Raw genomic sequence first — 24,381 nt, 5'->3', positions numbered from 1 at the left:
ATAGATATCATCAACGTTATTAGGATACTGTCCCACGGACAGAGAAGGAATCACCCAAGGCCACAACATAATATAGGCCTCCGAGGGCATCAATATATTTTAGGAATTTTAAATGGCCATGCAGATAACTGCAAGATTATGTTTCGTATGGAGGTACGTACATTCTACTGTTTTGCACATTGTTACATAACAATCACTTGGTACGTGATTCTAGAAGAGAAGTGACGGTGGAGGAAGTTGTGGGTATGTTTTGCCTTCTTGTGGGCCACGCAGAAGGCCAGGGAATTGTTGGGGACAGGTTTCAACATTCGACACAAACAATCAATAAAAATGTTAGAAAAGTGATTAATGCATTATGTGAGGTTGGGAGACATTTGATTGTGCCAACTCCAAGGGACAACGTGCACCCTTTTATTTCAAGCAACCATCATAATTATCCTTGGTTTCAGATAACAATTCGAATTGAAACTTTCTTGTACAACATACAATGTAACAATCACATCATGCATTAGTTGGTTGTGTACGCCAGTCGGGATTTATTTATTGAGTTGATAGGGATGCATTGGCGCGATGGATGGTACGATGATACCAGTTGTCGTCCTAACTAAGTTGCGCGAGGCATATCGAAATAGGTTGGGCCGAGTTGCCCAAAATGTGCTGGCAATAGTTGACTTCAATATGAAATTTATATTTGTTTACATTGGATGGGAGGGATCCACGCATGATGCACGTGTGTTCCACCATGCTGCAAGTGATCCAGAAGCCCGTTTTCCATGGCCACCAGAGGGTAATTTTCTTTTTTATTAACTTTGTCAAATATTTTTAACTTGTAACTTTTATTGTTTTTGCCTTTATATTAATTGAAGTTTGAGTTTTGAAAATAAATAGACTCTCAGGTCAGTATTATCTTGTGGATTCAGCTTATCCATGCACTACGGGATTGCTGCCTCCTATCCAAGAGAACGTTATCACTAGAGTGATTGTCACAATCAGAGGGTTTTTCATGGGTATAAAGATTATTTTAATTACCGTCACTCAACAGTTCGTAATATTGTAGAACAAACATTTGGTGTTATAAAAGAACGATTCACCATTCTCTCCAACATGCCTCCATATTCGGTTGGGCGGCAAGGACTGATTATTACATCGTGTTGTGCACTACGCAACTTTATTAGAACGGTCACCCCTGATGACTGGATATTTCAGACATGGAGTACGATGCATCTACCAGTTATTGAGCCTGCGGTTGGTGACGGGGCATCCTCATCTGCTCATGTAGACTTGTCAACTGAAGCCCAAAACAATATGGCTGCGATTAGAGATGAGATTGCCATTTCTATGTGGGAAGCAAGGGGTGGCCATTGATGGTGTTATTTAAAAATTACGCGTGTATTTAATACTGATATTTTATTGTTGGCATTGAAATTACCTTTATTTTCGACAACTGATGTATTTTATGCGAGCAATGAATTTAAACATGATACGATTGTCGATGTGGATTGCTCAATCTTTCATCATGCTAGACAGATTATTTATTTAATGAAAAATGGTAGATGAATTATGTTATTGGATTTGGTTATTTACTTATTTATTTATTTTTACTTGTTGGGTTTAATGGTTGGTATTTTTAATTTTTTTCAAATTGTTATAGGTTTGACGATAATGGGTTTATTAACACATTAATTTATGTATAGCAAATCTCACGCGAATAATTTTAAATATCAAAAAAAAAAAAATTATTCGTCATCCATGCATCACATTTATTTTAATATTTTTTTCTCTTTTTTTTAACGAGTGTCTGCTGTAGTAATAATAAATAGCAAAAATCATTACAAAATATTATGAATGACTCAAACAAATATTTGATAAAAAGATTATAGATAGAAAAGATTTTAGCATAATATTTTTAAAATGAGGTTGTGGTTTTTTTTTTTAGTTTATAAATATTTCTAATGACTCAGCAAAATATATAATAAAAAGAAAAAATAATTACACATGAAAGAAAAATAAAGGAAGCATGAAACAAAAACAGGAATTTAAAAAATTATCCGAAAACGCTAGGTAGGCCCAGGAAAACGCCGTTCAAGCTCTTGAAGCCGTTGTTCACTGTTCATGCACGGGCTTCAATTCCTATTCAGCAGCTAACTTGTCTTTAAAAATAATATTATTAGTTTGGGGTCTCACAACAATCAATACTTAAAAAAAAAGTCAAACTAATCTTATCTCATTTATATAAACAAACACAATTTTATTTTATCTTATCTTATCTCATCTATACTCAACATATCTCAATACTATTTACACATATCTCAAAAAATCTCATCTTATCTCATCTCTGAAAACAAACAAGGCCTAAGTCTTCCGTTCTTTTCCAAAAAGACAATTTTCCACTGTACATCATATTGCCATTATTGTGGAATAGATACATTTTCTTTTAGGTTGATGTCCGCTTCCTTGAATATTCGATTCAAAATATTGTGATTTTTGGGGGGAAAAAAAAACATAATTAATTTTTGAAAGCGTTTTAAAAAAAAAAAATTAGATGTGTTTTGTGTTGGATTTTCTGATTGTGGATAGGAAGAATGAAAAGTTGTTAGATAAAAAGGTTTTAAGATGTGTTTTGTATTAAATTTTGTGTAAATGGATAAATAAAATAAAAAGTTGTTTAGATATAATCTTTTTAATCGAAACATCTTTTTATTAAACAAATACTGTTTTTTTCATTGGAAAAAAAAAAGAGGCTAAAATTTTAACTTTTGGCTAAAAATACCATACTTACACTTATTTTATTAAACAAAATAAAATAAAAAAATTGCAAATTCAAACTAGAAAATGAATGGAAAAGTAAGAGAAAATATTACTGCCTTACTTAAAGATGTCTTACTTCCATAGAGTAGAAGACCTTTTTCCCCTCAGAATTTATAATTAAAGATGTTGTTGGAGCAAGTGCTTCTATTTCTTTCATTCATTGCTCTCTTTTTTCCCCTTTAGAAAAGGGACTGAACCAAATCCCTTCCATATTAGTTGGGGAATCAAAAGTCTACTGAGGACGAAAGAAACTATATCCACCAGGCAAGTGAGAACTTGAACAATTTTTTCCATTCTATGAAGCTAACTTGCACCCTCAATCTTCCTAAATGGCCCCTTTAAAACATTGCTAAATCATATAAATAGTAATACTTCAAATAGCTTGAGGTTTCCGGCCTCTCGAAAGACATTCACTATCGTAAAATCAATTTTGCATTAACATATCCTGTTATATATCTTTAAGAAAACATCTATGATATTGATCTAACTACTATGTATAGCATAGAGTTGTACATAAATTACTGTGGTTATGTTTTAGTGACATGTATGAGAGGGTACTTAATTAACCTGCTCACCCCTGGCTAAGCGTCTCTTCTCTTCCTCAACTTGTTCAAGCAATGCTTCTATCTCTGCTTCTGTCAGGCCATCTAACCTCTTCTGCAAAAATGCCAATCCAGTATTAGGGACAAATATAATGGCAAAAAACTCTACACGAATCGTTAAAAAAAAGCTGCATCACACAAGGTCCATTTATTTCAGTAGAAACGGAAATCAAGAGTAACCATTACTGAAGGTTGTTAGATTGATAGTCATCAAAATATATTACTGAAAGGTCTTTCAAGACGAGTTAAATGGAGCTGGAGAATATATATCCTGTTCAGTGTCAGTTCCGAAATAATGAGGAAAACATGTTCCCATTCTAATGAAGAGGGGCAGCATGATCATAATTAGAGCACTTAAGCTGCTGAGCTGTTAAGACAAACCGGATGGAAACCTTTTTCCAATTAGATTTTCCCAATTATCATGGAAATCATTAGTAAATTCTAGTTTCCTGTAACATGAAGCGAGTTCCTAAAAGTAGGATTGAGAGTTCACAAAAGAAAAAAAAGGAATAGATACAGGACAGTTCTGGACAGTTCTGGACACAATGCCTGTATAATTACAAACATTTGCATACTAAAACATCTCGGTGACATCCACATCGCACAGCAGGATAAGTATCAACCATATGCAATAACTTTTGTTTACTAAATAAGAAGTTGGACCATTCATAAGAAACTATCAATCAAAGTATCAAGGTATTATATTGAGAAAGCATTGGACTTCACAATATATATTTACGAACATTTTCAATTGAAAATATAAGTGGGAACCAGGGAAACTAAAAAGGAAATAAGGAATATATTAGTGGCAGATATGAACCATTGTTTCGATCAAGATTATGCTAAAAGTAAGAAGAAAATAAATCTTTTTTTATTTTTATAAGAACAAAATAAATCTTAAGAAAGTAATACCTCCATGACTTTGTATTCATAGTCTCGTAATTGTTGCGCATATGTCATTTCTTTGTTTGAAACTCTAAATATATATGTTGAAATCCAACCAACTGTTAGGCCCAAAACCAGTACCAGCTGAACTACATTCCCTGCTTGTAGAGGATCAACTCCTACAAACTGCACATTAAATCATGACAGGAACATTTACATGGATGGACGACCAGTGAACCACCTTGATGGATTGAATTTATTACTGATGGCATAACTTTTAATATATATGAGAAAAAATAATGTGAAAATATCATTAATGGGCATAATTATAAGAAGAAGTCACTATTTTTCTTTTACATTCTTAAATATATTACTTAATGATTTTCAGACAATGTTACAACATATCTAACAATATTATATTCCTTCACTATATAGCTAGAGTGTAAAACAAAAAGAAATAGGCATCAAGTGTACCAAAAAGTTTAAATGATTACATAAGAGAGCCTAATACCTCCAATCCAGTTTTCAAGCCAACGCCCAGGACAGTAACTCCAAGTCCAATTAGTAAAACATCCTTCCTCGTGTAACCAAATGGTGCCTGCTCTAGAAACAAGAAGAAGTTATGAAAGAAGTTACTGAAATGCCTTTTATTTTCTCTCTCTTCTTGGACTGCTATGAGTCTAATAATAGCATCCAAATTAATGAATTCTGAAATCCAAAAGTCATAACTTCAATCTTCACTAAACGAACCTTACATTGGGAATAGTGACACTCCTATCAAACCAGATGAGGACAAGAAACACTCATCTTTCACCCAAATTAACAATGCCCCTGTCCCTGTTTCTTTCTTTTGCTAGTGTGTGTGTGTGTGTGTGTGATGAAGTCTACTGCTCTCAGTTATGCTTCCTTACAACTAATGGAACCCAAAGAAGCTCGGTAGCATTAAACACAGCCATGGGGACAGCATATGGCCAAAGGTGTACCATTAGGCAACTGCTATCAGCAAACCGAAAGGACCACTCGTTAACCAAATTCACTTTTGAAACAAGATATATACTTTGTCAAGCAAAGAAGAAGCAAACAGGCAAAATGATCATAAAATACTGCTCTCAGTTATGCTTCATTCTAACTTAAGGATTCCAAAGAAACTCCAGCATTAAACAGAGCCACGGACACAGCATAGGACCCAAGGTGTACCACTAGGTAGACACTATCAGCAAACTGAAAGGATCACCCATTAATGAAATTCGCTTTTGAGTCAAAACGTATTAAAGTCTGAATTTTTGTTTTAAGGTTAACCATTTGGGTTTAACCCATAGCATGACTTGATGTATCATCTCCTTTTTGAATAAAAATGGAATTAAATAGAAACAAAATAAAGCGAGTATCAAACATTTAGAGACCAATATGTGATTGCGAGTAAATAGATCTTATTGGTTCCTCCATACACAAAATCATTCACTAGTCCTTGCTTGTACATACCTTGGCTTGATCAGAGGAGTCATTGTCATTACCACTGGAGTTTGAAGAAGGGCTGCTTCTGGGGATGGTAAGGATCAGTTTCTTTGACAACACGCGTTTGGATCCATTTGCCAGAAAAATAGGACTCTCCTTTCTATATAAGCTTTGACTAATAAGTCGTCCTTGTTCAATAAAAACATATAGAATCATCAAATTGAGGACATGGATATATAAGCAATGAACTCTGATTTATATAAAGCCTTATAACTGCACCATGAAGACTTCTTGTAAAAAACAATTACCTATAAATGAATAAAAAAAAGTAGTAATGATAATCAGAGACTCGTTGGGAAACTTGTCTATATTATTGTGACATGACCAGATATAGCAGCGGACTAATAGTCAACAGATAGTTGGGCATCATGTGTCAAAACATGTATCCTATTTTATGGCTGTCATAATTTTTATATGTCAAGCATCCAGCTTTATTGTCAGTTAAGCATTTGATTACGCAAGAGAAAATAATTTTGCAAAGCATAATTCTTGCCTCATCCTTGTGACTCAAACTTCAATAAAGAGCCCAGATCAAATCTAACGGTAAGAGGGTTGTAGCTGCACATTTGAAAATTGCCATAACAAGCCATGTAAACAACCACTATCACTACAGTTGCTTGCACCATTACATTTCCCACGGTATGAGGACATTATTATATGGGCTCCAAAAACTCTTCCCAGGTAAGATTATAGTTGGGAAGAAAGAGAAACTTTAACTAAAACCTTAAATTGTTTTTAAACTTGTACCAAGGTGAGAGTTGATGAAGGGACATAGATAATGGTGTAAGAAATGTATTCGGAATAAAGAAGACATTGATAGTATATAAATATGAGAAGCAGCTAAATTACAACTAAAATTCAATGATACTCAAAGAGGATTCAAGAAGACAAAATAATAATAATAATAATAACTTATATATATAAAGTTATGCTTATCTTCATTCATCTATAACTGCCGCTCAGATTTGCTCATCCCAAATTCTAACATGTTGTTACAAATTACAAAACTTGTGGTTGTTGTAGAGAAAATAAGCCAGCTATAAGGCTTACAAATGAAAACAACCCACGACTCAAGAACAATTATAGATTTTTTTTCCTAGTAGATCAATTCAGAGCTCAATCGATCCAGTTAGTCACTTTCAAAAACGAAAAATCCTATTAGAATAATCCAAACTTCTTCATGATACGCATCTGACGAAAATTAAAGCAAAGCAAAGCAAAGAAACAACCAACTGACCTCTCACCAAACCTTCAAAAGCTCTCGCCCTCGGCTGAGAAAATGGAAGAGCGGCAAAACCCACAAAGGAAACCACTCCCCTTTTGCATAAGATGCTGCAATTCATATTTCCATGAGGAAGAGCAGCCATTCCTGCGTATATTCTTCACAGCACACAAACAGAAACCAAATTAAAACACATAAAAAGAAACTAGCACATCAAGGCATCAAGTGGGGGAGTAAAATTGAAGTTAATTTCTTTACAAGGAATGCTTCTATGAAGCAAGCACAGGTATGGCCCAGGTGCCAGACCACTGAATTTTAGTAAAACAATTTTTTTTCATGTTATAGTTTTCTATCGTTCACTGTCCCTATACTGCGAAGATAAGCATTATCTATGACTAATTTCAGGGTGGTGAAAAAGAAGCGTAAATTTGCAACAAGGAGAGGAAGGAGGAGGTGGAGTACCTGGAAGCGGGAGCTCTTGGTGGGGTGGAGACCGTTAATGGATAGATGGTTGTGGCCTTCCAAACGAGAGGTACTAAGCTCAGTCGTCGAGAAAAAAAAAATCTTTCTGAATGGTGGAGTCTCGACAAAATTGGGTCCTACTTTTTTTTTTTTTTTCGAAATAACATTTTAAGACTTAAAAATGATATTTGCAATATTCATGAATATCTTGACAGTGACGTTAAATTATCTGTAAGCAAAAATAATAAATTATTTTTAATTATTTAATATCACATAAAAAATATTTAAAAAAATATATTTTATTTAAAAATAATAATTTGTACAGTTTAAGAGTACGGAAGTGTTACATATTTATTTTGAAAAAAATATAAATCTGATACATACATAAAAAACCTGTTTTTTAATTATAAATTTTACTATTTTTTAAAAGAAGTGCATATAACTTACCTAGCTTAGGATTATTTTAACATTATACACCTTAGAACATTGCATAATCTCTTAAAAGTGACGTTAAACTATCTGAATATAAGCAAAAATAAGAAATTATTTGTTAATTATTTAATTTTACATCATTTTAAAAAAATAGTCAAATTTGGAAACCATGTAAAAAAATTTATTTTTTAATAATGAATCTCACTATTTTTTAAAAAAATGTACAGACTTATTAATATTAAGATTGTATCTAATATTATTCAATCTTTTTTACATTCACCTTGGCGTAGTTTTTAAAAAGAGAAGTATTATATATACAAAAAAATTATACAATTCATAAAATGATATAATTTCATATAATCTATTAGAACTACTTTTCAATAAAAATAAAGTTAATGAATAATATCTAGAAAAATAAAAAATTTTCCCCAGCCGGGAATCGAACCCGGATTCTATAACATGCTTAGAATTGCCATTAGTGCTACGGTGGATTGAGAGCCAAGGGCTGCCTTTATAAATATATTTAATAAGTGAAGCATATGTAATAGTAATAAAAACTAATTTCCGCTGCCGGGATTCGAACCCAGATTCATTACAAAGTATTTCTATTTTGTACAATTTGCCATTAATGCTACAGCAGACTCTACGTATAGTTACTACTAATTTTCTAATGGATGAATTAAAATTAAAATTTAGTAAAATTTGGTAAAAGGTGTGCTTTGTAATACCCATGCCGCGGAGGAGCCAAATGGCATAGGCAGGTAAGATTTTTTATTTTTTATTTTTTATTTTTTCTTCACCCGACGGTTCTGCCCCCTTCCTCTTAGATTTTTCGGTTTGTTCCCCTCATTCGAAAATTCCTCTCCCCGAATACCATGATCACGTCGGTTTCTCCCCTGCCATTTTGTATGTTGGTTTCTTTCTCACCATTTATCTCCACTTCCCCCACTTCACACTCACATGTTCTCTCTCTCTCTCATTATTTTTTTTAACAAACCCTTTCTCAGATTTTCCCTTCCCCCACGCATCTTCAGTTTCCTCCCCTAAAGTTTTTATTTTCTCAATTCTCTTCCTGCACCATGGATAATAGGGTAGCACCTTTCCATCCTAACCCAACACGACCCTGGCACACAATTCTCCTATGTTTTCCATAACCAAAATATAGTGGCAAGCACCCCACAAAGACCACGCAAACCGGATACTTCCACAGCACCCTTGCTCCTTCACAGCACCCCACACGTCGGAAACCACCGCACTCAATCTCTGTTTCCCCTACATTGAGATAGAGCACAGTCCCTTTCCACCCACGCGACCGAGAAGCCAACTCCACGGCCACCGTGGGTTGTCCACACTCGTTCACCAGCAACCATGCCCAACAACAGTCACGGCACCATTAAAGACCCACGTTGATGGAGACTAAGTCGAGAGCCATCTTCGACGCCAACAACCTCTCCATCACGGCCAACTACCCAACCGACACTGCCCTGTTCCTCCAAGCATCAACGCCAAGTCATGCCCTGTTTTCCTCAACAAAAACAGAGGAATTTGGTACTCCAACAGCCACCCATGCACGTCCCCATAACCGTCGCATGGCAATTGTAGGCCACGGACGCAGCCAGCCACGAGATTTCATGGAGAAGCTAACCACCACAGAAGCCCAGTCCGTTATCTTCCTCAAGTTAACAGTTTCTCTCTCCCTTCGTTATCTCTCTCTCTCTCTCTCTTTCTCTCTGTCTCTCTCTCAGTTCCGTGCCGCCGTGCCGACCACCGTAGACCTCTTCCCAGCTCACTGCCCGTCGCGCCTCTCCCCCTACCTCTCGGTGAGTATAGACTGATCATTACGCACAGTTTGAATCCGGAAGTTATAATCTGAGAGTTCTTTTTTTTTTTTTTTTGTAACCATGCGTGCTTTACCCAAAGAGCCCATGTATATATTATTATTTCCCTAAACACCCTTGTCATCTGATGGTTCCATGGGGCATGATTTTATATCAAACTTGCTTTGCATGACTCTGTTTGAAGTATATTAAATTATATAGAAAATATTTTTGTTTTCAAATTAAATTACTATACATCTTACAACTAATTTCAGTAGTAAATAATAAGTTTTATTTTATTCTAAATGATCTAAAATCGATTTAAGTATATCTTATTAAATGAGTTTTTCATTGTTTATATTCTTTGAATTTAGTATAATTATTTTATTAAGTTGTAATTGGTATGTGTAGATCGGCTTTTGTAATTTAAAAACTGTTGGAAAAATGGAAGACTTCATATGAGCTTGATGTTTAAATTGGATTTGTTGTATTTTACAAAAAACTATGTTAATGATTTTTAACTGACTTTATTTTATTGTATTAAGAAACCAATGGATTATTTTAAATTCGATTATGTTTAGTATTTTTAAATTAGGCATAATTTTACTTAATAAATATTTGAGCTCATAAACTTGATTTCATAGAAAATATTTAAAGACTTTTATATTATCTGGTATTACCTTTATAATTTGGTTTTGGTAGTAAATTGCAAATGTTTAAAATTTTATTTTTAAACACTTTAAGCCTAGTATATAAAATAAATCTTGGATAGTTTTAAATTAGATATGATTAGTAATTTATGATGATTTTTAATATAAGTATTATTAAGAATATTTTATGAATTGCTATTACTTAAGAAATTTATGATTTCCTACTAGATTATATGTTGACAGTATTAAATTATCGTTTTAATAATAATTTATAGAGATATGAGTTTTAAATATGATTAAGTTAATTTTTGAAATGAATTTAAGTTGGTTTTCCATATTAGATAAAATTGTATTATAATAAGTTAAGATTATTTTTAATGATAATATATTTATTAGATTTCTGATAACTAGATAGTTATCAAACCTATTTTCGTAGTATGAATTTAAGTAGATGGAGAGTTGTAGCAGTCCTTTTATAAGTTTAGTAACATTTAGTATTCTATATAGGTGACGATTGATATTCATTTGACACGATTGTAGAATGATTCAGAAAAATTAAAAAGTTCATGTAAACGGAGTTTCTATACTAGTTTTTACATAAAAAGAAAATGAAACGGGGTTGATTTTTTAAAATATGCATGTTTGTTTTGAAAAGAAACATGAAACAACCCCAGTTATTTGTTTTGTATTTACTCATGAAATCTGTATAAGAATGAAGTACTTTTTGTCATGATTGGTGTAGACATGAGCTGATTTTAGCATTCTACTTCTGAAATGTGGAAAAGAGCAAATATGATATCCAAAAAGTTTTGCTTTGATTAAATGAAGAAGTTTTGTTTATGTTATTCTTGAAAATGTGAAATAATCTAAAACTATTCAGTATTATGTTTTGATATGATATGCCATCTGAAAACCTTGGTATGAGTTTCTGATTTTGTATCTAAATATGATTTGATTTCAATGATGTTCTTTTATTTTTTGTTAAGGCCCTGTCACGGGTATTATAACGGTATACGGCTCAATCACGGATATAATGATGGTTTATAACGTTATCACGAGAGTTAAACATGATATTTGTTTCGATGTGATGTTCTAATATGTTATGAAGATGATGTTTCAGTTTGGATATGCCAAATGATTTTTTTTTTTTTTTGGGAAAAAGTTTGTTTTATGAAAGTTTCGCTCTAATGTTTTGTAACAAGTGTTTTGTTTCTGTATTATGAAAGCAAATGTTTTGTTTTATATTCTGAAAGTAAATGTTTTGTTTTGCATTCTGAATGTTATAAATGCTCATGTTTACATACTAGTATATGTTCTTTACTTATTGATTTGTTGATAACTAACCCCTTATCTCCACAATATTTTTTAGATAATTTGGATATTTCAACTGAGGATCAAGTTATAGAGTATGGGTAAGATGTTTTAAGCATAGTGAATTAAGTATATAAAGTTTCTATGAGTATTAGCATTTTTGTTTAGAAATTTTGTTGTATTCCGATGACTTGGTTTTTTTTGGAAGGTTGGTTATATCGAAGAAATTAATCTAAAACAAAATGTTTTATATGATATTGAGATTTTGGAATTCTATGAATATATTGTTAGAATATGAGTTTAAGTGACAAAAAATAACTCTTTGACCCCTACAGGACCGGTGCGTTACATTAGTAGTATATAAACTTGTAGAGAATAATTGATTCCCATTAATTAGATAAATGAATTTACATAGAAATATCTATTTTATAATTGAGAAGTGCTACAGTTACAATAATATTTTATAAAAATTAACTTACAAACTGATGTGATTTTATAAAATTCGTTAGATCTATTTTATAATAAAAATAACTATAAAATATGAAATACTACATTAAATCACATAAGTTTGTAAGTTTATTTATATACAAATTTTTTTGTGGCTTAAACATCATTCACTAGTGAAATAGAGGCAATAATATTGTTTACATGTGAATTGTATGCGATCCAATGAAGCAATGCCATAAATTGAATCCCTATCTTCAGTGCGAGCATAACAGCATATAGGATTTGGACCCTATCTCTCAAATAAGAATGATAAATTGTACATGACGACCAACTGCAAGTAGCTCTTCCTTGTGAGTCATAACTTAACCTTGGAGTTCTTTTTTTTTTTTTTTTGATAAAAGAACTGATCTCATTAATCATAATTGTCACTTACATAAACTCAAAGTGAAACCAAGTGATATAGTTACATCATTTCTTTTGTGACTATAGGTAAAATACATGAGGGACATGTTTCAAGATCATAGGTATCCTCTGTGCATTCAAGGAAAATTTTTTGCTAGGTGATGTGCTGCAATATTAGCTTCTCAGTATGTATGTGCCACTGACCAACAAGCATAAGAATTAAGTATTTCCCTTGCATCTTCTACCAGGCAGCCACCCAAGCTCCAATTCTTTGTGTAGTGTTGCAATAAGTCCACCACTTGCTTTGAATCACCCTCCAGACAGAAATGTGTTATGCCAACCACTTTCCAAAAAACTGTTGCTAAGAGCATACCATAGGCTTCAGCATCAAAAGGGGTTCCTTTGAGGGATTTGTTTGCATGTAAACCTCCAATAAAAAGTCCATGGTGATCTCTGATAAGAACTCCAATTCCAATTCTCCCTTCCTTTTGATTTACAGCCGCATCCCAGTTTACCTTAAAGGATCCCACATCGGGCTTTGACCACCTTGGAGCCCCTACAGGAGCTGTGAGCTTGACACTTAGATCCTTTGTGAGAGCTTCCATGTATGATACAAGTTCTGCCTTGGCCTGTTGGTGAAGAGCAGTTGTGGGTTTGAATTATTTACCATGGATAGTATTATTCCTTCTAGACCATATGCCCCTCATAGTAGCTACCACCTCATCAAGTTCCTCTAAACTGAGGATCTCTACGAGTCTTGACTAGATATCAAAGATCAAATCACTCTGAAAGGATAGCTTTTGCACCTTTTTCACTCCCTGACCCCACACATCCTCAGCAGCAATACATACCCATAAAACATGTCCAGATGTTTCTGGCTCCTGCTTACAAACCAGACATGAGCTCTGTTCTACAACTTTTCTTCTTCTCAGATTTGCTAGTGTTGGTAGGGCCTCGTTGCATGCTCTTCATAAAAACATCTTGGTAGCAGGGGTTACTCTTAGCTTCCAAATAGTCGTCCAAGCTTATTTTTCTTTTGCTTTGCCTAAGGTCTCCCCTTCTAGATCACACTCCAATTCTTTGCTGAGGTGATATCCACTCTTGACAGTGTATATCCCATTTGTAGTAAATTGCCAAACTAGCTTGTATTCTTTCCCCCCCAGGCTAATTGGTATTGATTTAATGTCATCTATTTCCTGCCGGGTGAAAAGCACTTGGAGGATAGGTTCCTTCCACTGCTGCACTTGGGGGTCAATCAGATCACAAACATTCTCACACCAGCAATCCACATCTCGGATGGACTGAATCTTATAGGGAGGGGAGAAAGGTAGCCATTTATTTGACCATATACTAACTTGTTAGCCATTCCCCACCCTCCATATGAGACCTTCCTTTAACAGCCTTAGACCTACATGGATATCTCTTTAGGCAAAAAATGGCCCTGTCCCCACTGGCTTCTAGAAACCCCACCTTACTGAAGTACTTCTGCTTAAGAACCCTGCCCACCAGAGAATTTGGATTTTGTAAAATTCTCCAACCTTGCTTGGAAAATAAGGCTAGATTAAAGCTCCTCAAATCTCGAAAACCAAGGCCTCCCATGTCTTTGCTATAGCTAAGTTGTTTCCAGTTGACCCATTGGATTTTGGAACTATCTTCATTGAAGCCCCACCAGAATTTCCTGAGTAGTTGATTTTGCTTGTTAGTTATGGATACTGGTAGCATAAACATACCCATAGCATAGGTAGGTATGACTTGGAGGACTACTTTGAGGAGGACTTCCTTCCCTGCTGCAGAGAGAAATTTGTTTTTCCAGTTTGTAACTTGACTCCATGTCCTATCGATAAGAGAATGAAAAGATCCCACCTTTGCTCTCCCCACCAATGCAGGTAGTCCCAAGTACCTTTCAAAAGTGCCAGAAGATTTAACCCCTGCAAGCTCCAAAATTTGTTGTTGTACTGCCTGGCCAGTGTTTCTACTAAAGAAAATAGAAGACTTGTCTTTGTTTAAAACTCGTCTCGAGGCCTTCTCATATATGTCAAGTATGTTGAGCACATATCTAAGTTCCTCAACTTTAGCTTGGCAGAAAAGCAGACTATCATCTGCAAAGAAAAGATGATTCACTGATACTGAACCTCTTCCAATAGGGACTGGAGTCAACCCACCACAGGCTTCAGCTTGGTTTAAAAGGGCAGTGAGAGCTTCTGCACATAAAATGAAAAGATAAGAGGACAAATGGTCCCCTTGCCTAAGGCCCTTTGAAGGTAAAAAAGACTTTTGAGGCTCCCCATTTACAAGTATGGAGTAAGATACAGAATTGAGACAGGTCTGGATTAAGTTAATCCAATGTAGAGGGAATCCCATCTTGGTCATGATAGCTTCAACAAACTTCCATTCCATTCTATCGTATGCCTTACTCATATCTAATTTAATAGCCATAAAGCCTCTTTTGCCTTTCATTCTTGAGTTCATGGAATGTAGGATCTCGTAGGCTACCAATGTGTTATCAGAAATGAGTCTCCCGAGTACAAAGACACTTTGGTTAAGGGAAAAAAGCTTGGGCAGAATGACCTTTAGCCTGTTTGCAAGGGTTTTAGAAACTTTTTGTAAACAACATTACACAGGCTAATAGGTCTGTAGTCAGTAACTCTCTTGAGGTTTTTAACTTTGGGTATGAGGGTAATGAAAGTATCATTAACCTCATTGAGAGAACCACCTTGATTTAGGACTTTGAGTGCAAAATTACACACTTGCTCACCTACCACCTCCCAATATTTTTGGTAAAACTGAGTTGGGTTTCACGCTATCCATTGAGTCTATTTCTATCACGTATACGAAAATACTAATATTGGAAAGTACGAGTCGGAGATAGAGTACTCCGACTCTCACATTGTCGGTGCGCAGCAATACCAAAGGAGAATGATTAAGAAAAAAATTAACAGATCACTTGCATAGAATATAAATAAGGACGATGATTGTTCATGATGGTCGTGAAATGTATTTTTATAGTATAATTCACTTTTTGTTTTCAAATATATTGACCTGAATACTTAGAAATTATTTTCCTATTTATTATTATATTGTTATTGCGGCAAATAAAGCAGCGGCACTACACGAACAAAAGAGAATATAATCGTTAATAATTCCAATTAAGAATCCCTCCAGAAAATAGAAAAATGGAAGTTATACTACACCGCCACTACAGATTCCGGTGAGTGAAACCGGGAATCTACAAAGAGCCCCAGCCGTCGATGATCCATCATCAACGTCCGCCGCGGCCGGTGGAAGTACCCTCCCGTCGGCAAACAACATGTGTCCGTTCCTCTGATGCTGCTGCACCACCACGACGCCTTCGAGTTCCTCAGCAGCACCGAAGAACGCGCCATCACCGAACCTCCGTTCCACCTCGAGAAACTCTCCGAGCGAGGCCGGCACCGCCTCGTTGTCCCTGCAAATCTGCCACCATTTCCGCGGACGCTCCACCATCGCAAAAGGCGGCTGTGCATTGTTCTTGTTCTTCCGGGCCTTCTTGGTCTTCCGGGACACGGTGGAAACGGACACCGACACGGACGCGTGGGGTTCCCTGTGCTGAGATGAAGCTCTGAAGGCAATGGAAGGGAAGCTGACGCCCATCAGAGTCCCCAGAGTTGTGCTTCTATCATGAAAAAAAGACCCTGTAGACTGCACTCATTCATAACTAACAAAATAAATCAAGTTTTACAGAGAAAATCAGAAAGAAAAAGAAGAGATTTTTAAAGGGTTTGAAGGATTTAGGTTAATGGGTACCTCGGTGTCAAGATCGGAGGAAGAAACGGAGGAGATGGATGGAGACGAGGGTGGAGGCATCATGTCGTTTGCTGGATCCAACATCTGATCTATCTTGCTGTCAGAAGAGTGACTAATATCAGGAATCAAATGTACGTAATGTATAGAGTATTGTAGCTGAAGGAAGTTTGTGAAAGTAAAGTAGAGTTGGGTGGGTTTTATTTAGGAAAAAAGATTTGTGTTTGAAACCATTGATGATGTTCCTCGAGTTTTTACGAACATCATTTGTATTGTCTCCCTTGAGGCATCTATTTCCCCCCTCTCTCTCCCTCTCCCTCTCTCTCTCTCTCTCACACACAAACATTGAATATAAAGGAAAAACTGAATTGGGGATTTACGTATAATGATCACTAATGGCCTCTGATATGTTTACAGGGAAATGATAATTGCAGTAAAGGTGTAAGCTCCGCTCAATTATTTAAAAGAAATGAATAAATATAAGATTGATATGAAAAAAATTAATTTTTTAATAATAAATTTTATTATTTTCAAAATAATTAGATGATATTTAAAAATAATAAGTAATATTATTAAATATTGACAAGAAAAACTTTGAACCTTAGCAAATGGTCAGGAAGTTCTCTTTACCGTCTACCTTTTTTTTTTTTTTTTTTTTTTTTGCGCGAAGGCTAGGTATGAAAGAGACCATAAGTGAGACGTAGCTGGAGCCTGGAAGACTGCCGACAACTTTGCTGCAAAAGTCATCAAAGGTTTATGGGTCTGTTGATTAGTTCTCTTGATTGGTTTGAATGTTGACCATATGCTCCTTTAGGCGATTCCCTTCATTCTTTCAACCCCCTACATCTCCTTTATGACTCTCTCTCTCTCTCTCTCTCTCTCTCTCTTGTGTGGTGAGGTCCACAACATTTCATCACCCTTAATTATTTTTATTTATATTTTGTCTGAAAGTAGTAGGAAAAATAGTATAAGAATATTGCTTTGGGCACCATCTTTTGTCACTTTTCCATCTTAAATGCAAGATGAATTCCAAACTCGTTTCACCTTTTACATTGTGTTATTCAAAGCGTGCAAAAGATCAAAGTCTCATTAGAAAGGGGGTGATCTCAAAGAAGGGTGGTCACCACACAGGAATTATAAGGGCAGTGGTGAGAAATTATAGCATCGATACTCATTGTGTACGTGGAAACTAATTTACAGCTCAATTTGGGGCTGCCATTCATGTGAAAATTAGTAGTTTAATTAATGATCAAAGTAGTACTACTACTCATTGACTTTGCATGAGAGGTCTACAAAATCAATATAATCCAATTAAGTTTGTGGTTTTGCTCTTTAATTATAATGTCCTTTGTCAACAAAGTAAAGCCAATTACGTACGATAATCATATATACTAGTCCTTGGAACTGGCGTAATGGTCATTGACACATGCATGCATGCATTCCTGAGGCGATCCTAACATATTATCTTGTAAAATGGTAAACATGATAATCGGTTGATGAAGTGCATGAGGAATCCATGACAGCGTTATCCGATTGATGCAAAGTATAAGAACCCTCGGAAGTTATGTCATTTTCTCCGGGTAATATTCATGTGTATTTGTACCTCGTGCATGACCTCGAGGTGTCGCTTTTGTGAGAATTTTTAATTTTATTTATTTATTTATCATCAGAAATCAGTATTCTTTTGCTTAATGGGTCCCCATGAACATGGGACACAGCAGTCTGTACTGACACATTCTTTGTATTAATACATGCAGAGCCATTGAGTGAGAGGGAGATATGAGAGAGAGGGCTACCTGCAAAGTTATGTTGAGAGAGGGATTGAGTGGGGTAAGAGTTAAAAATTATTAAAAATTTATTTTTAATATTATTATTTTTAAATTTGAAAAAATTTAATTATTTATTATATTTTATGTGAAAATTTATTAAAATTGTAATGATGAATGAAATAAGATGGGTTGAGAGTGTTTCTCAATCTAAATTGCTTCGTATCAACTCATTTTATCTAATTATTACAATTTTTTTAAATTTTCATACAAAATTTAATAAATAATTTAACTTTTTTAAATCTTAAAATAATAATAATAATATTAAAAATAATATTCTAACAATATTTTATTCAATTTTCAATTTTCGTCTCAATTCATCTTATCTCAACATCCAAACCTCCACTTGTATTTTGAATTCTATCCATACAGCCCCCGTCCCTCTTCTCTGACTATGTTCATAAGGATTCGAACGACAATGGCATCAACGTTGTATATTTGGAATATCACACAAGTTAAGATCATGTTTTTTTTTTTTTTTGTGCATAATTAATATATACAGATTGGTTGACGGCTCCCTGTTCAATCACCACCTGCAATGATTGATTTAGTTATTTTAATTTTTTTAAAGACTCAAATTGCTCGTAAAGCTAAAACATCTGTCCCCCACAATTACAAAAGCCCCAAAGGTAAACCCTTTTTCAAAGGGAACCCTCTTTAACCTTTCAAAAAACCATGTCATAGTGCAATCATGTTTGAGAAGTATGATCTACTGATCTATTTTCTTTGTATGAACAAGGCCAATGTACATCATGAAAATCACATCCAAAACCTTCATACGGTTCTTGATCCTGAAATATTTTCAATCCTAGCCTGAAAACTATTGCCAAAATAAGTCAATTTACATGGCCGAAAAATCATGGATATAGTCATTCCACATTTCGGTTGCTATAGAGTCTCGCAGTTGTGAAGAAATTTCTAGTTGTTCTGTTTCAACACCAATGTCCGGGTCTTGGGTGTCAAAATGCATAATGGGTTGTTCCACATCTAAAGGAGGCAATGAATCCTCGAACGCAGTACCTTCTTGTTCATACATTCTAAAGATCCAATCATCTGGTTTCTCCCTACGGATGTAATTGTGTATTGCACATGCTGCCACGACCAATTTCACCTGTGTTTGTAATGGGTATGGAGGAGCAGACATCAATATAGGGAATCTTGCCTTCAAAGCGCCAAATGTGCGGTCAGTGGCATTTCGTAACAGTGAGTGCCGTTCATTAAATAGCTCTCTGACATCTTGTGGTTGATAGCCAATCGGATATTCCTTCAGGTAATAGGGAATGTCAGGATACGGGGCAATGAAACCTGCCATATTTGCATACTTGTTGTCCACAAGGTAGTATTTACCTGCCATCATCGTAATTTTGTATACAAGAATTGAAGTAAGAACTTCATACTGTTTTAGCAGAAGGTGAAAACATCCGACTGATGACAACTTCCCAAATACAGACCATACCTTTAGGGACCTGCAGTTTATTCCGCCTTGTCAGTGCAGAATTTAGGACTTGCAAATCTGATGCTGAGCCTTCCCAGCCCGCTAGGACATAATGGAACTTTAGATCAAATGAGCAAGCGGCCAGAACATTTTGTGAAAGCATGCCATTCTTATTGCGGAAAGGTCCTTGCTCATCTACACCTACCATAACTGGAATATGGATCCCATCAACGGCTCCCACACAATCCTAACAAAAAACAAATGGAAAATGACAAAAGATTAACCAGAAAAGAGATGCCAGTCAACCTTCACAATTTATGTTACCTGAAAGTACGGATAAAATCTTGGGTCTTCCAAAATCTCAGGTGGTACATCTGAACCTGGAGGTTGAAAGAAATCTAATGAAATTGCCATAATTGCATTCAAAACATTATTGAAATGGCGGCTAATGGTTTCTCCTGAATATCGGAATAACTCTTGGACAGCTCGTGTTCGTAGATTATGGCCAATTACGAACATGAAAATGGCTAATTGCTCCTCAATCTTGATTCGATTTGTGTGGCGTAGCAAGCCTTTGGCTTGCAAAATGTCGCACAACTTGTAAAATACATGCTTATCCATTCGAAAATTTTCCAAACAAAGTTCATTTTGCCCATTCAGTACTTGATCCACAAATTTTACTCCACTGGATGCCAAAACACGTGTCAGTTCTGTTGGAATGTAATTCCCAAGGACTCCATCCTTTTCATCATCAGAGCTCTCCATGGAAAAACTAACCTCTGCACCCAACAACATATTCATATATCAGCAAAGGATGGGGACAATCAGAATCTCATATTTAACAGAAAACAAATAGAAGAAGACAAGAAGCTACTATGATGAGTAAAAGGTAATGCAGAAGATCAACTGAGGAGAAGTGCGACACTAATTAACTTGTAATGCATAGAAGGCAGACAGAACCAATTGAAAACCCTTTATGAGAATAGGCAACATTTCTTCAGAATCAGTATAACCTGATGCCGCTCTTTACAGATATTTTTTTTGATAGATAATCAAGAAGTTATATTCATAGAAATAAGCAAAGCCCAGGTACACATGAAGTATACACGAGGAACACCTAGCTAGAGGTACTCATACAACTTAAAGACAAAATAAGAACAGAACTTGGAAAACAAGACACACTGCTTATATCTTAAAAACCACATATGTTAGTGAGTGAAAATACTCTGGCCGCTCTTCACAGATATGTTTACCTTAAATAAGCCAGCCAATAAATCCACTAGAGATCTAACCACCAACCCTCGTACAATAACTATAAAGATTCTCCTCGAGAACATACAAAGTGGTTTTTGTGAGAATACTGGGACTACAAACAACCTGCCCAACCCCTAATAACTTCTTTTAATAAGAATTGATGTATGATCTATTTGTTGGTCAAGTACTTCAAATGATAAACTTATTAAAAAAAAAAAGAAAAATAGAATTGATGTGCCTACCAGGCCCTAAAAACAGGATCTAATTTTGCTTTATGATTTGAAATCCTATACTGAAGAAATTCCAACACAGCCGTGCTTCTCATAAATAATAAGACGAGGCCAACATTATTAAGGAATAAGAGGCTAAATATGGATAAGAAATTGCTTTTTTAGGATGTTACCACAATTTCACAGCCTCAGAAGAGACAACAGATTACATCTATTAGTGATAAGTGATAACCTAAAAGCTATTTCCATCCTATTTCTCCACGATCCAGTAATTTTAAGTACAAAGGTTTCTTACCAAGGCACCAAAGTGGGGCTCACTTCTTATACAGAGGCAGCATATATTCTCCAAATTCAAATGTTCATCTTCAAAAAATCAAATTTATACTCAAAGAACCAGACATAAGTTTAGTCATATCAAATCTATACTCAAAGAACCAGACATTAGTTTAGTCATCTGTAAAAGCATTCAACAACATGAGCCTCCAAAGTCAGAAGTTTAGAGTTCAAGGAAAGTCGTAACATATAATGGACCAGCACAACCAACACTAACAACCAGAAGAAGAACAAACTGACTCATCCAACTCCATCACCCCTCACCTACCCATTTTCCCTCAAGTGGAAAGATTTTCAAGCATCCTTTTGTCATGCAGAAAATTAACATCAAGTTAAAAGACTTGCCGTTCACAATATATCAAACAATGAGGATTATCAGTACTTAATCGCTGGACTCATAAAAGCTCCATAGCTGGTCTCTTGAATACCCCTAAGATGGTCAGAGAAGACTAGGCAAAAAATGTATAGGACAATCAACTAAGCTGATAAGATGCACAATACAGACTTACAATGCCACCCTTTAAGCAATGAGAGCCAAAAATTCAGATTTTGAGCCAGCAGCATTCCACAAGATCTTCTCGGACCTTTTATGTTAATTTCCTAGCAGTTGATAAACTACCACATCCATTCCATGCAATTATGAAAAATGTATATCATTGCTTAGTGAAAACCTTTACGACATACCAAGATGAAACTAAACATATTGGTTCACAATGCGTCTTACTGAACAGTCTTCCAGCCAGAAAGTTGTAAAATTAGGATGCAGAAAAACCAAGTTCTTGCTTAGAAACACCATATGTCCCTCAACAGCTCTATACACCATCTTCCTTGAGAAACGAGCGTATAAAGTTTCTATCTCCCAATACTTGATGTGACAATCATAATTTTGATTTTACCCAACACATCTTAAACCCACAACCACACTCTTCACTCCATTCTTAAGAGAGGGCGAAGCGCCATTTTAGATTTTGAGCTAGAGTTAATTTGCATACTTCAACTGATAATCATAAATTAAAAGGAACTAAGAGAAGAGTTTCATAGTGAGAAAAAAGCGGAGGAACAGCACCGGGCATTGAGAAAAATTCAAGAGCTCCCATCCCCCCAGAACTTGACATTCAAGAGCTTCCATCCCCAACCCCAAACCAGGCTTAAAATCTCTTGTATAACTCCTGGAAAGATGGGTTTTCCTTACGCCCCCTTTCCCCATGTTCTCTTTATGTGAACTTGTGGGGTATGGATTGACTAACTATATGTTTTGTTCCCCCTTTATTATTACTATTATCATTTTTCCCATTATATTGTACAGGAGGATGGATTTATTGAAAAAGCTAGTGCCCGGAAGGGTCATGCAAGATGTTAATTTTGATCAAGGCAATATTCTACAAAGTCAGATATAGGTATACATGCTTAATGCAAACGTTTGAAAGCTAAAGTTTATGAATCAAATATATATATATATATATATATATTTTATAGGTAATAAGAGATTTTATTCCAAGTAAATAGGCATGGCCCAAGTACACATGAAGTATACATGAGAATACACTTAAATACAAACTAAAGCAAAATATAATTAAAATAAAGCATTACAAGATATTCATGTCTTTCACTAGATTGTACTTATAAAAAAAAAAGTCTTTCACTAGATTGTTCACCCAAAAATTTAAAGTGCTAAAGAAAAAATCTCTAAATTTCCCCATAGTGCGTTCACAATCTTCGAAGCACCTCCCATTTCTCTCCAGCCATAGGCACCAAAACAAACACAAAGGAATCAAATATTAAGACTGGCCACTGATCAAGTTATGAGGTCACTTACATTTCAGTGTGAGGTAATAACCAAATTTTATTTCCACAATATTTGGGGAATTGAACAAAACAGTCAATGCCTATTGATAATATGCCGATAATGACCTAGAAAAGAAAAGAACCAATAAATTCATAATGCCTTGTCGAATTAGAATCTAACTCCATCTCCATTCACACCCCCCTCATATGCAAACAAGTTATAGATCCTAAAATGAGATGCAAATCTATTGGCAGTGAGAGGAAATTGCAAGATACAAGAACGAACTCGTTCCAAGTGAGGGGCGTATTCAAATGGATAGACAACCCTAATTTATTTATTCATCCATTCATTTGTTTATTAATCAAAAGAATGTATCAGAGGTGCTTGTCTTGGCACAAAAGGGTAAGCCAACCGACATTTGTCATCTCCATCGAACAAAGCTTTAAGAGACCGCGACACGGTTTTACATTGGTAGTCAAATAAAAAAAACCGAGTACCATTGTAGAGATGGGAACGAAGGCATCAATCAAATTGCAGAGAAAGAAGCATTCACAAACAAAACAAGCCATTTAAGACGAAGCAATTACCATTAGTGATCCTACCAAAAATAGAGACACGTAGCCTTCAATACAAACAAGAATTTCCTATCGAACTATTCTATCATCAACAGTAGGCCGCACTTTACACACAGTAGAGGCACGGTCATTACTGTTCTCTCGAATCCCAGATAACAAAGAATTTCGAGAATCACAATCCCGATTCCTCTTTTACTCTTTTACCACATTTTTTTTCTTCGGAAACCAAACGGACCTCCTCCAAAATCCTTAAACCCCCATACCTGAAAAGTCCGGAAGAGTGTTCGGTGCCGCTTTGGTACTCGAAGAAGGCGAAGACGACGACGTTTAGCTGATTCCTTCGGAGAAACCGAGGCAGGTGGGGACGAGAGGTAGAATTCAATGTTAATAGAGGGATCAGAGAGACTGAGAGGGTGTGAGAGCGAGAGAAGGAGAGGGAGACAACCAAATGAATGGCGTCTTGGTGGCAGCAGTAACGTTGGGTCTGTGTACAGAGCGACTGTGTTTTTATTCCCATTTTCAGCGCTTGTTTATATGGTAAGTCTTAACTGAGACAGTGAAGAAGTGCAGTGCTATTTTCATTTTATCCTGTTATAAGAGTTATATTAT

The 24,381-nt window shown here is 35.4% G+C and overlaps 4 protein-coding genes and 1 long non-coding RNA gene across 5 annotated transcripts; 1 reads left to right on the top strand and 4 right to left on the bottom strand.

Annotated features, from left to right (window-relative positions):
- The first annotated feature begins 570 nt into the window (after nucleotides 1-570).
- On the top strand, nucleotides 571-1,365 carry LOC121244275. Its single transcript, XM_041142287.1, has 2 exons — nucleotides 571-787; nucleotides 1,043-1,365. Exons 1-2 carry the CDS (start codon nucleotides 571-573, stop codon nucleotides 1,363-1,365), a joined length of 540 nt encoding a protein of 179 aa, XP_040998221.1.
- Nucleotides 1,366-3,222: 1,857 nt separating this feature from the next.
- On the bottom strand, nucleotides 3,223-7,623 carry LOC121244938. Its single transcript, XM_041143191.1, has 6 exons — nucleotides 7,495-7,623; nucleotides 7,048-7,190; nucleotides 5,778-5,938; nucleotides 4,807-4,893; nucleotides 4,323-4,481; nucleotides 3,223-3,465 (listed from the first exon to the last, which is right to left on the bottom strand). The coding sequence occupies exons 2-6, from the start codon at nucleotides 7,175-7,177 to the stop codon at nucleotides 3,367-3,369; spliced, it is 636 nt and encodes a 211-aa protein (XP_040999125.1). The 5' UTR covers nucleotides 7,178-7,190; nucleotides 7,495-7,623; the 3' UTR covers nucleotides 3,223-3,366.
- Nucleotides 4,953-5,771, bottom strand: LOC121244939. Its single transcript, XR_005936510.1, has 2 exons — nucleotides 5,120-5,771; nucleotides 4,953-5,030 (listed from the first exon to the last, which is right to left on the bottom strand). It is a non-coding gene; the product is annotated as an uncharacterized LOC121244939 (long non-coding RNA).
- An 8,052-nt stretch (nucleotides 7,624-15,675) lies between the features above and the next one.
- On the bottom strand, nucleotides 15,676-16,652 carry LOC121244004 (uncharacterized protein At3g17950). The gene is made up of 2 exons (XM_041142053.1): nucleotides 16,337-16,652; nucleotides 15,676-16,231 (listed from the first exon to the last, which is right to left on the bottom strand). The coding sequence occupies exons 1-2, from the start codon at nucleotides 16,418-16,420 to the stop codon at nucleotides 15,734-15,736; spliced, it is 582 nt and encodes a 193-aa protein (XP_040997987.1). The 5' UTR covers nucleotides 16,421-16,652; the 3' UTR covers nucleotides 15,676-15,733.
- Nucleotides 16,653-18,741: 2,089 nt separating this feature from the next.
- LOC121244925 (putative nuclease HARBI1) lies at nucleotides 18,742-24,351 on the bottom strand. Its single transcript, XM_041143171.1, has 4 exons — nucleotides 24,036-24,351; nucleotides 19,919-20,373; nucleotides 19,616-19,841; nucleotides 18,742-19,506 (listed from the first exon to the last, which is right to left on the bottom strand). The coding sequence occupies exons 2-4, from the start codon at nucleotides 20,357-20,359 to the stop codon at nucleotides 19,001-19,003; spliced, it is 1,173 nt and encodes a 390-aa protein (XP_040999105.1). The 5' UTR covers nucleotides 20,360-20,373; nucleotides 24,036-24,351; the 3' UTR covers nucleotides 18,742-19,000.
- Nucleotides 24,352-24,381: the final 30 nt, after the last annotated feature.

Source organism: Juglans microcarpa x Juglans regia, chromosome 8S (assembly GCF_004785595.1).
Source record: "Juglans microcarpa x Juglans regia isolate MS1-56 chromosome 8S, Jm3101_v1.0, whole genome shotgun sequence".
In the NCBI taxonomy this organism is placed as follows: domain Eukaryota; kingdom Viridiplantae; phylum Streptophyta; class Magnoliopsida; order Fagales; family Juglandaceae; genus Juglans; species Juglans microcarpa x Juglans regia.
The sequence above is the reverse complement of the archived record's forward strand: the minus strand, read 5'-3'. Positions and strand labels throughout refer to the sequence as shown.

What these genes read in the sequence shown, in the direction of transcription:
- LOC121244275 (XM_041142287.1), top strand. Translation starts at nt 571, where the DNA reads ATGGATGGTACGATGATACCAGTTGTCGTCCTAACTAAGTTGCGCGAG. An exon ending in TTTTCCATGGCCACCAGAGG is followed by an intron (nt 788 to 1,042) that starts GTAATTTTCTTT and finishes GTCACTCAACAG; the next exon opens with TTCGTAATATTGTAGAACAA.
- LOC121244938 (XM_041143191.1), bottom strand. Translation starts at nt 7,177, where the DNA reads ATGGCTGCTCTTCCTCATGGAAATATGAATTGCAGCATCTTATGCAAA. An exon ending in ACTCCTCTGATCAAGCCAAG is followed by an intron (nt 4,894 to 5,777) that starts GTATGTACAAGC and finishes TTTCTAGAGCAG; the next exon opens with GCACCATTTGGTTACACGAG. An exon ending in GCTTGAAAACTGGATTGGAG is followed by an intron (nt 4,482 to 4,806) that starts GTATTAGGCTCT and finishes TTTAATGTGCAG; the next exon opens with TTTGTAGGAGTTGATCCTCT.
- LOC121244004 (XM_041142053.1), bottom strand. Translation starts at nt 16,420, where the DNA reads ATGTTGGATCCAGCAAACGACATGATGCCTCCACCCTCGTCTCCATCC. An exon ending in CCTCCGATCTTGACACCGAG is followed by an intron (nt 16,232 to 16,336) that starts GTACCCATTAAC and finishes GAATGAGTGCAG; the next exon opens with TCTACAGGGTCTTTTTTTCA.
- LOC121244925 (XM_041143171.1), bottom strand. Translation starts at nt 20,359, where the DNA reads ATGGAGAGCTCTGATGATGAAAAGGATGGAGTCCTTGGGAATTACATT. An exon ending in GATTTTATCCGTACTTTCAG is followed by an intron (nt 19,842 to 19,918) that starts GTAACATAAATT and finishes GTTTTTTGTTAG; the next exon opens with GATTGTGTGGGAGCCGTTGA. An exon ending in TAAACTGCAGGTCCCTAAAG is followed by an intron (nt 19,507 to 19,615) that starts GTATGGTCTGTA and finishes CGATGATGGCAG; the next exon opens with GTAAATACTACCTTGTGGAC.